The sequence below is a fragment of the Sinocyclocheilus rhinocerous genome, unplaced genomic scaffold (assembly GCF_001515625.1).
Source record: "Sinocyclocheilus rhinocerous isolate Xijiao unplaced genomic scaffold, SAMN03320098_v1.1 scaffold99, whole genome shotgun sequence".
Taxonomy (NCBI): domain Eukaryota; kingdom Metazoa; phylum Chordata; class Actinopteri; order Cypriniformes; family Cyprinidae; genus Sinocyclocheilus; species Sinocyclocheilus rhinocerous.
In genome coordinates, this window is record NW_015670981.1 from 55,827 (window position 1) to 67,419 (window position 11,593).

An 11,593-nucleotide genomic window follows, 5' to 3' on the forward strand; every position below is an offset into this window, starting at 1 on the left:
TCCTTCGTCGAATCCGCCGGCCGCGCCGTTCTCAAGCCCGCCGGCCACCACTCACTCAAGCCCCCTGGCCTCCGCTCACTCTGGCCCGCTGTGTGTTTCGTTGTGAAAGTGAAACTTCTTTGTTTGGTCTTCCAAAAGAGGACACGACTAGAAATCAGTGGTTAGATGAACAGTGCTCATGTAATAACATGTAATAATAGTACTTGTCTAGTCATCAATTTTATTTATTATTTTAGAGTCATCATCATCTTCAGGAAGAAAAGAACCAAATTCCAAGCACTGCAGCCTCTAGAACATGAGTTTATGGCAGAGGTGTAAAGAGTACCTAAAAACCATACTTGAGTAAAAGTACAGATACCTTACAGTGAAAATTACTCCACTACATGTTACAAGTCACCAATTCCAAAACAACTTGAGTAAAAGTCTTAGAGTATCTGATTTTAACAGTACTTAAGTATTTTACTTATACTAAATATAGGCTCAAAAAATGCACTAGTCAAAGAGACACGCTAGTTAAAAAACTGTAATGTTGTGGAGAAGCTGGGGAAAAAGGCAGAGGCAAGGACTCCAATACTTTACACCTCTGGTTTATGGCTTATATGGGCTTATATCTAATGTTTGCATTGTTTTAGTATTGTTTTTGACAAAGAACATTTTAAAAATCTCTTAGGTCTCATAGCAAATTTGAACAGTTGCAGGTGCCCACACTGACAACCAAAATGTTAGATTAGTCAAAATGTCCTTTTCAATTTCTGGGTAATTTAAGTATTGTAGAGTCAATATTGTCTGTGTATTTTTGACAAACACTGCCACCTTGTGCCATATGCATAGTCCTACAGCCAAAACTCTGATAACAAGAATGAGGGAATGAGGTCATTTGAATGCTATATGTGTGTGTGTGTGTGTGTGTGTGTGTGTGTGTGGTTTATGGCTTATATGGGCTTATATCTAATGTTTGCATTGTTTTAGTATTGTTTTTGACAAAGAACATTTTAAAAATCTCTTAGGTCTCATAGCAAATTTGAACAGTTGCAGGTGCCCACACTGACAACCAAAATGTTAGATTAGTCAAAATGTCCTTTTCAATTTCTGGGTAATTTAAGTATTGTAGAGTCAATATTATGGGGACATTTTTCAGCTAACCTATAATAGTTAATAGTTAAATTGATAAATTACATAATAATTAAATGCGAAAATGTATATATTCTAAATAAATATCATCGCAAAAAATGTAACATTACATTTATTAGCTGAATGCATGTATAGTACATAACATTTTGCACTGAAAATACTTTCCATTTCTAAAGGCTTCAGTGTGGAATATTGTAATTAGATCGTGATAATATAATAAAGAGTTTTATCTGATTATTGAGACATTTTTCAGCAATAATAGTTAAACGTTTCAGCAATAGTAGTTAATAAATTCATTATTGGAATAATAATTAATGCATAAATTAGCATTTATATATAGTAGTATATGTAATCGTATAATAATATAATCGTATAAATAAATAAATAAATAGATAATATAATCCTATAAATGTAATTATTACTACAAAATGCAGAATTAAAAAAAAATAAAATGAAAACATAAGTTAATGATAAATTGTATTAAAGTGGGAAGATATTTATCGCATTGGTCATATATTGGATATATTTTGCACATCTGTCTGACCTAACAAAATAGGTTAGAAACAAATTCTCTTCCATCACACACGCCCTCTCGCCGTACGCCACGCCCTGGAGTTCCGCCCCTCTCTCGCAGGGCGGAAGCTGTCATTCTAACCGCTTCCTACTTCCTGCGTCAAAACATTCCGGTGTGTCTATGCGGCTTTAACGGCGCTTTTCGGATTTTATGAGTGATTATGGCTGCGAACAGCAGCACCGGTTCGGCTACGGAGCCTCCGGGACTGGAGACCCAGTGGCGGGAGATCGACAACCTGAACCAGCAGCAGCTCCGGGCCGGAGACAGCTGGTGAGAGAAACTTCAGCCTAAATAACAAACAAACAAACATTTCATTAAACAACAACAACTACAATACAGATAAAGCACTAACAGTGCCCTGATGAAACTGATAACGCGCTCGAGTTTGTGCGTTTTGGGGGTCTTTTAGGTTCTTCAGATTTAGAAACAACCATGCCAATGTGATTGAGATTTAAATGATTCAGACATCAAATAAAATAGGGAAACTAACATCCAGGTCAGTTTTCAGGCCTAATAGATTGGGTTTCCTGGTTAACAGCTTCCTTAGCATCATTAAGGTTTGACAGGTTGCTTGTCGTACCAGATTCCAAAGTCGTCAACTCTACCCGCGTTAAACTGTTTCATTTATTTTCATTTTCATTAAGCAAATGTTCACATGACCTGATTTTATGGTGTCTAAATTATTACTGCACTTGCTTTAAGTTTCACTTCCATCTCTAGAAGGTGTGTCAGTCTTAATGGGAAAGTTACTTTCGGTTTGTTCTCGTTCCTTGAACAGGAAAGGCAGATCTGCTGTAATTCCTTCTCGTCATTAAAGGCAAATGACAAGCGTTTGGTGTCTTAATTCATGTCTGACACTGTAGCCCTGTGCAGTTTACATTAAACAGATGTGTCCTAAAGCTCATTAAATGATGTTGGACTTATACAACCAAGCAGTGTTGAATGTGACTGGTGCATGTATCTGTATTGCAGGTATTTGTTGGACAAAAGGTGGTATGATCAGTGGAAAGAGTATGTGCACACCGGGGACCAAAATTCTTCCTCCTATCCCGGGAAAATTGATAACACTGAGCTCTATGAAGGTAAGTGCTGCTATTCTGTGATGTTACCCACAACATCCCATAGTAGCACCATAAAACGTTTAATTTCTCATTCTCTGTAAATCTGTTCCTTTAAAGGTATAGTTGACTCCATAATTAATAATTGCTGAAAGATTACTCGCCCCCAGGCCATCCAAGATTAAGTTTGTTTCTTCAACGGAACAGATTTGGAGAAATGTAATATTACAACACTTGCTCACAAATGGATCCTCTGCTGTGAATGGGTGCCGTCAGAATGAGAGTCCAAACAGCTGATAAAAACATCACAATAATCCACAAGTAATCCACACCACTCCAGTCCATCAGTTAATGTTGTGTATAGTGAAAAGATTCATGTTTGTAAGAAACAAATCCATCATTAAGGCGTCTTCTTACCAGAACATGAGTCCATAATCCATAGTAATGCTTCCTCCAGTGGAAAAAGTACACTGTAGAAAGCAAAGTTATAGGATAGAGGACTCGTATTTTATCTGGAAGCAACAGTTTAAAGTTAAAAATTCCTTAATGATGAATTCGTTTCTTACAGACGTTTATTGATGCAATGGAGTTGTGGATTACTATGATGTTTTTATCAGCTGTTTGGACTCTCATTCTGACGGCACCCATTCACTGCAGAGGATCCATTGGTGAGCAAGTGATGTAATGCTACATTTCTCCAACTCTGTTCCGATGAAGAAACAAACTCACCTACATCTTGAACGGCCTGTGGGTGAGTACATTTTCAGCAATTTTTCATTTTTGGGCAAACATTTCCTTTAGTAACTGTGGAGGCAGAAGATGTTTTAAATATTTTGTATGCTTACTGTAGATCTGGATTCCTACCATCTTAAAGAGAGGCTGACAGAGAATGAGGACTTTGTCCTGGTCCCAGCAGAAGCCTGGCATAAACTCTTGTCGTGGTATGACATGATGGACGATCAGCCTCCTTTGGAGAGAAAGGTAGTGTTAACAAGACTTCTGACTTTTCTTTCTATGAAATCAAATGAGATGTGGAGTTCAAGATAGGCAGTGTTTGCCATTAATTGAGGATGATTTGAAACCCATCTTCTTTCTCTCTCCAGGTTGTTGATCTTCCCAGCACTGTTAAAGTAGAGGTCTATCCTGTGGAGGTCTACCTCTGTCTTTCTAGCAACCTGGAGAGTACTGTTTCTGCACGCTTCAGTCGAGTAGACAAGATACGTGAGTAAAGGCTGTTAATGAATAGAAAAAATATTTAGACACATAAAAATGTCTGATTAAAGATACATTCTCGCTTTGCTTTCTGCATGTAAAATCACCGCAATGAATATCTGGGCTAGTATTGCATTGCAAGTAATGCATCCGAAATAACAAATAATGATAAATTCAGCCCACTTTCCATCTTTGAAGATTGCTTTCTTTGTACTAAGCTCAGTTTGGGATGTTTAGATCCTCTATTGATGTATATGTTTTTTTTCGCTATAGAAATGCACAGAATTTACTAAACGTAAACTTGAAAACGAAGGAACTTCTTTGCACATGCTTGTTTTCTTTTGCATTTGTATGCAAATGAATGGCACAAATCTGGCGTGTTTTAAACATAAACAGTTTTAGTGAAATGTTTTGCTTGTAAAGTGTATTAGTGCTATGATCTTAAATAAACTCTTCATGGTTTGATATTTTTATTCAATGACGTTCATACACTACTGTTCAATAGTTTGGGGTCGGTAACCATTTTCTATTTGAATGTAATTTAAAATGTAATTTATTCATGTGATGCAAAGCTGTTTTTGCACATTTATTCATGTGACGCAAAGCAAAGTTTTTTTATGCTTACCAAGGATGCATTTATTTGATTAAAAAATACAGTAAAATTGTGAAATATTATTACAATATAAAATAACTGTTTTCTATTTGAATATATTTTAAAATGTAATTTATTCATAAGATGCAAAGCTGAATTTTTAGCATCATTACTTCAGTCTTCAGTGTCACATGATCCTTCAGAAATCATTCTAATATGCTGATTTGCAGCTCAAGAAACATTTCAAATTATTATCAATGTTGAAAACAATTCTGGTGCTTAATATCTTTTTGTGGAAACTTACATTTATATTTTTTTCAGGGTTCTTTGATTAAATAGATTCTTGGAAATAATTTTTTTGCAACATTATAAATGTCTTTATCAATTTAATGCATACATGCTGAATAAAATATTAATAAAAAAAATTATAATCATAAAAAAATCATACTGACCTCAAACTCATGAACAGTAGTGTATGTTATTAAGATTATGTATTTTAAGTTAGATGACAGTTACATCAATACATTACTATTTCTGTTCATAGTAACTCATAGCTATAAGCATTGAATTATGCCTGTTAACTGGCATACAAAATGTCTTCATCAATACTTTAATTAAAATAAACTAAATGTCTTCTTCGGCGCATCAAAGGTTTAGCTCAAGCTCTGGATTGCCAATTAATTTACAGAATGTTAGTCTCGCAAGTCTATTTTATATTTGGCATGCAATTATGTTTTGTAAACTGATGTGTGAAACCCCTCAGGATATTGTCAGCCTGGTGTATCTGAGCTGCAGATCTCTGAGTGCATGCATGTGTGTAAATCTCTAACGTGTGTATCTGTGTTTGATAGACGCTATACATCAAAAGATACGGCAGCATTTTGATGTATCAGAGACTGCTGAGAGCCGACTGTGGATGCGGAGCACGGATACGAGCTCAGAGAGGCTACGCAACCTTAACATGACTGTCCTAGACACCTGCCTCAGCTCTGGCATGGTAAAATACATACCTACCATTTACACTCTGGTCATCTATTCTGTTACGTAACAATTTGGTGACATTTACGGCAATAATCACTGCCAGCAACCTCGCTGTCATATAGACAAACCTTGCTACTAGTAAATGAATGCTCTGACATGGGCCACCCTGCATGTGTTTGTGTGTGTGTTGTGTCCTAACATGCTCTGCTCACTCTGCAGACTGTGATTATGGAGATCAGGAATGCGGATGGTACGTGGCCCACATCCAGGCCTCAGATCATGTGAGTATAAAGACACCAGCTTCCTTCTCTCGTGCACTAGTGCAAATTTCCTTTCTGTTTTTGTTTAGGAAAATGGAAAGACACGTGTCTAAAGCACAAAACGTCCACATATGTATCATCATCCCCATTAATTTACATCTGTAGCTAGTTGTAGTAGGTTAAATGCTTATATCCTCAAGAAATGGCAAGGCAATGAGATCAGTGTAGCACAAATAAACTTTGAAATCAATCCTGTGGTTGGTAGAAAACATTGTTCATTTTGAAAATAACTGGGACCATATTATTTACACCCGCTGTCGAATAAGTCACTCCAGAAAACCCACATGCTTTTGTTAAAGGGTGAAGATCATCCTTTATGCCTTTAATGCCAGAGTCTAATAAACCATTATAGTAGGTTAAAAAGAAGATTTTGACCTGTACAAATCAGTTAAAAAATAAATGGGCATGTTTTAAGGGATCATATCATGAGGAATCAAATTTTCTATGATTTTTTTGGAATTAAAGAGCTCAATGTACTTTGACAGTTTCAACTCAAAGAGTTCCTTCCCAGATCAAAAAGACCATTTATTGAACCTTGGCAGTCAAATGACTTGCTCTGCACTTCCACAACCTTATGATGTGATGGTCTTTTACTGTGTCATAAAACACTGTATTATACAAGACAAATTTATTCATATAGTGCTTTTCATAATACACATTGTTTCAAAGCAGCGTTACAGAAAATCATGATGTTAATGTATTATATTAATATCTTCATGCCTTGTATTTGCATTAGAGCTGGGTGATAATGTAGTTTACATTTTGTGACAATACAAGCAAACAAGCAGTTGTGATTTGCTATATAGCAAATATATATCCAACATTATATTTGGAGCTGTGCAATTACATTTTTTGTGACAACATGAACAATAACAGCAAATGTTGCTATAAAGTGTATATACTGCTTTATGTGAGTGTACTAAATGTAGGCAGGTAAAGTAGGTTGTACTATATACAACTTTGGGTGATATTATAGGTGACATTAATATAATAAAGTTTATAGTCATGGATTGTGTGGTTTGTAGTTGAAAAGTATAACAGATGGGCTTAACATTTAATTCTTAATGATAATTTTATTCTAACTGTCAAAGAGAGAGTAGAAAATTGTTGTATAAAATCTAATTATAACTGGTTGTGCTGCAAAATATTTGACTTAAGTTATAATTCTCAAAAAGAATTAAAACATAGCAAGCTACCTACCTAGCCAGCATTTTTGGCCACCGTAAATATGTTTGAAAGTTTGTCCAAATCAAAAATTTAAATGCATTTATCTCATCCAGAAATGCTGTTTAGGTGTTTAGCTCACTGGACTTTAAAACATCACTCTGATTTTATTTAATATTTGGAGTATGGAAATTTGTGTCTCCAGGCGGAACTCTGCTGATGAGGACTCGTATCAAGGGCCTCCTGGAGTGTGTGGCCTCACAAACCTAGGCAACACCTGCTTCATGAACTCAGCTTTACAGGTCAGAGGTCATGAACACTGAACACTCAGTCACATAACTTTTATAAAAGGCATTTCTTAAAGTGAAGTGTGCATTTTTCCCCCGCAGTGTCTAAGTAACACGCCGCCACTGACTGAGTACTTTCTGAAGAACTCATATCTGGAGGAGCTGAACTTCACCAACCCTCTGGGCATGAAGGGTGAAATTGCAGAAGCCTACGCAGACGTCATCAAACAGATGTGGTCAGGCAGGCACTATTCTGTGGTTCCTCGGGTATTTAAGGTAATCTAATTGTAGTGATCACTCTGCATTAGCCTTTTTGTAGTGCAAAACTTGTTCACGCACACCAGCAGAGCTCAAATCTGGTTCCCATTCTATTTACTATACCGTTTCCCTCTTCTTCGTATGATTGCCTCTCTGCCTTCCTATCAATAAAGTTTTAATAAAAAAAGCTTAATATGCAAAAACAACTATGAGTACGAGTACTACGAGTCTCTTCTGCTCACCAATTCTGCATTTATTCGATCTAGTTTTTATTTAATGTTTTATTTAATACAATATTGTGAAATATTATTACAATTTAAAATAACTGTTTTCTATTTGAATATATTTTAAAATATTTTCTGTGATGCAAAGCTGAATTTAGCAGCCATTACGCCAGTCTTCAGTGTCACATGATCCTTCAGAAATCATGAATATATGCTGATTTGCTGCTCAAGAAACATTTCTGATTATTATCATCAACGTTCAAAACAGTTGTGTTGCTCAATGTTTTTGTGATGATACATTTTATTCAGGATTCTATGATGAATAGAAAGTTCAAAAGAACAGCTTTTATTTGAAACAGAAATCTTTTTTTAACATTTTAAATGCCTTTACTCTCACTTGTGATCAATTTAAGTCATTTGTAGGCTTTAAACGCTAAAATTCTTTTTGTTTGTTTTTAGTTTTGCTCCATTAGTAGTGCAAAAAATTAAGCAGCATTGTGTGTGTATGTCTTTGCAGACTAAGGTTGGCCACTTTGCGTCACAGTTTCTGGGCTACCAGCAACACGACTCTCAGGAGCTGCTGTCTTTCCTGTTGGACGGTCTACATGAAGACCTAAACCGGGTCAAAAAGAAGGAGTATATTGAACTCAGGGATGCTGATGGCAGACCTGACCAGGTGCTTTTCACACACAAACACACACACACACACTATAGTACACAAAGAATAACTCACGTAATGTGCACCTCATGTGATATATGAGTGACACATGTCACTTTATTAATAGTTAATTTATCGAATGCTGTTCTCACTCTTGTTTATAAACAAAGTGTTTAAATGAATAAATAAATTCCATTCTATTTTATACGGTTGAAAGTTTTCATTCATATAGATTTTAAAAAATATCTGGCAATTAAATTGTTATTAACCAGTTTTTCCAGCTTAGTCTCTGTAAAATCCACTATTGTTCAACCTCTAAACGTAACCATATTGATATCTCTACACCAAAACAAAGTGTTACTATGAGAATCTCATTTCTATTTATGCCTTACAGGAAGTGGCTGAGGAAGCATGGCACAACCATTTGCGGAGGAACGATTCGGTCATCGTCGACACATTCCACGGGTTGTTTAAGTCAACTCTGGTGTGTCCCGAGTGCAACAAGGTCTCTGTGACCTTCGACCCCTTCTGCTATTTGAGCGTGCCCTTACCTGTTAGTAAGGAGAGGGTCATGGAGGTCTTCTATGTGTCACTGGATCCCACGGCCAAACCCACTCAGGTTTGTATAAGTTTATAAACAAAGTGTTTAAATGAATACATAAATTCCATTCTATTTTATACGGTTGAAAGTTTTCATTCATATAGATTTTTTAAAATATCTGGCAATTAAATTGTTATTAACCAGTTTTTCCAGCTTAGTCTCTGTAAAATCCACTATTGTTCAACCTCTAAACGTAACCATATTGATATCTCTACACCAAAACAAAGTGTTACTATGAGAATCTCATTTCTATTTATGCCTTACAGGAAGTGGCTGAGGAAGCATGGCACAACCATTTGCGGAGGAACGATTCGGTCATCGTCGACACATTCCACGGGTTGTTTAAGTCAACTCTGGTGTGTCCCGAGTGCAACAAGGTCTCTGTGACCTTCGACCCCTTCTGCTATTTGAGCGTGCCCTTACCTGTTAGTAAGGAGAGGGTCATGGAGGTCTTCTATGTGTCACTGGATCCCACGGCCAAACCCACTCAGGTTTGTATAATGTCATATACTGAAAAAAACAGCAAAATACCAAAATCCTCAGTCATTTTTGGCAGGAAAAGCAGCATATGTGCAGCACGACAGACTTGTTCATTATGAGTGAGCCCATGCTATGAGTTTGGCAGATGTGAATGATGTAGCACTGCAGGTTTGTAAACAGGAAGACAGCTGGTGGTGTGAGATGATGTCATCAGAACCGGTTTTGCTTAAGGCAAAGTAGTCTGACAGTTCTGCTGAACAGCGTTTAGTAAGGATTCAGTAAAACCACTGCTTTACTGTGAGTTTTGTTCATCCTGATGACTGATGAACGTGTCTGTCTTCCCTCTGCAGTATCGTCTGATTGTCCCTAAAGCTGGCCGAGTGATTGACTTGTGCGCTGCCCTCTCTCAGGCAACAGGCATCCCTCCCAACCAGGTTCAAACAAGCCTTTTAACTACTGAAACACTGGCAAAATGTATTGACAAATTTTTTTATGGATATAATCTTGGTTTGATTAATGATATGACCCTGTATCCATGTCGTCAAGAATCCAAACACATTTAAAGTTTTTGTTCTGAGCTCATAATTGGTCTGCTCTTCACAGATGGCTGTGGCTGATGTTTTCAATCACCGCTTCTACAGGATTTACCAAACTGATGAATTCTTAAGCTGTATATTGGACCGGGACGATATATTTGTGTAAGATAACTAATCTGAGTAAACCGCTTTAATTGTACATACACGCCAACACATATACAGTGTTATTACAGATATACAGTGTTTATTAAGCCAGGTTCATTCATTTCCAATTACCTGACAATATTGCCCATGAGAAATCATGAAATATATATATATATATGCAGTGGGTATAGAAAAGAATCAACCCCCTTTAAAATAATCACATTTTGTTGCTTTGTATGTTGGTGTTAAATCTTTCACTTGGATGTTATAAGTTGCACTGAGTAAATACAGCTGGATTATATATATATATATATATATAAAAGTAATGGAGTTTATTTTCTAAATATAATTCATAATATAATATAATTATATATTTATTTTAAATTATATATACATATTCTTTTTTTCAGTTGTTGTTGTTAGTGTCTGACTTTTCCAAATCTTTGAACTTAGCGTTTTTATTTCAATTCATATAATGTAGTTTATTTCAAAATATAATTCATAATGCATTAAGTTCCCCTTTTAAGGAAATAAAACTAAAATAATATGTATCAAAGATGCATCTCCAGACAGTTGGCTGGGTCTAAATATGTTTTGTGCTGTTTTGACGCAGGTATCAGCTGAGCAGTGGTTGTGTGGATCAGGATGGTGAGGAGGTGGTTATGGCCATCTACATGCGTGAACGCTCCCATTACAGAGATTACGGCTCGGGGAGCCACACGTACGGGACCCCCTTTTGACGCAGGTATCAGCTGAGCAGTGGTTGTGTGGATCAGGATGGTGAGGAGGTGGTTATGGCCATCTACATGCGTGAACGCTCCCATTACAGAGATTACGGCTCGGGCAGCAACAGTTACGGCACCTCCCTGTTCGGTCACCCGCTGCTGATGTCTGTGCCACGCGCCCAGTGCACAAGGGAAGATCTTTACCAGCTCCTCCTGAAAAGACTGGCGTAAGTCTAGCCGGTCATGTTCGTTTGGTCACAGGCTAGTTTTGATTAAATATCGGGATCGTTTAGTTTTCAATATGCTGTACATTTATTATGTGTTTTTGTTTTAGAAGGAAAACACATACAGTGACCATGATAGACATTATTTCTATAATAAAACAAAAACATTAATATTAATACGATTATAAAAATGTTACCAGATATGTCATTAGTCCTGGAATCAATTTTTTTTTTAATTATACAGATGCTTTGTATTTTTCCTTTATTGTGTTTTTTTTTTTTTTTTTTACTGCGTCGTTTTGATATTTTGTGGGAATGTACCTCTGTGGGAGGTACTACTATCCAGTCAGGACAAATTGGAGCAATCATCTGATGAACAGCAGGTGTTAGATAAGTCGAAACTTTAAAAGGTGCAATACTGTTG

The 11,593-nt window shown here is 36.5% G+C and overlaps 1 protein-coding gene across 1 annotated transcript in view; it reads left to right on the forward strand.

Moving 5' to 3' along the window:
• Positions 1-1,766: 1,766 nt before the first annotated feature.
• The window catches only part of LOC107734528 (ubiquitin carboxyl-terminal hydrolase 11-like), a 17,987-nt gene continuing 8,160 nt past the window's right edge, over positions 1,767-11,593 (forward strand). Inside the window, exons 1-13 of the mRNA XM_016546504.1 lie at positions 1,767-1,975; positions 2,678-2,787; positions 3,614-3,744; positions 3,867-3,984; positions 5,419-5,564; positions 5,768-5,829; positions 7,238-7,334; positions 7,422-7,595; positions 8,319-8,477; positions 8,854-9,078; positions 9,891-9,974; positions 10,144-10,238; positions 10,966-11,172. Coding sequence (XP_016401990.1) covers positions 1,866-1,975; positions 2,678-2,787; positions 3,614-3,744; positions 3,867-3,984; positions 5,419-5,564; positions 5,768-5,829; positions 7,238-7,334; positions 7,422-7,595; positions 8,319-8,477; positions 8,854-9,078; positions 9,891-9,974; positions 10,144-10,238; positions 10,966-11,172 — 1,718 coding nt within the window. The 5' untranslated portion in view covers positions 1,767-1,865. The remainder of the gene's footprint in view (positions 1,976-2,677; positions 2,788-3,613; positions 3,745-3,866; positions 3,985-5,418; positions 5,565-5,767; positions 5,830-7,237; positions 7,335-7,421; positions 7,596-8,318; positions 8,478-8,853; positions 9,079-9,890; positions 9,975-10,143; positions 10,239-10,965; positions 11,173-11,593) is intronic.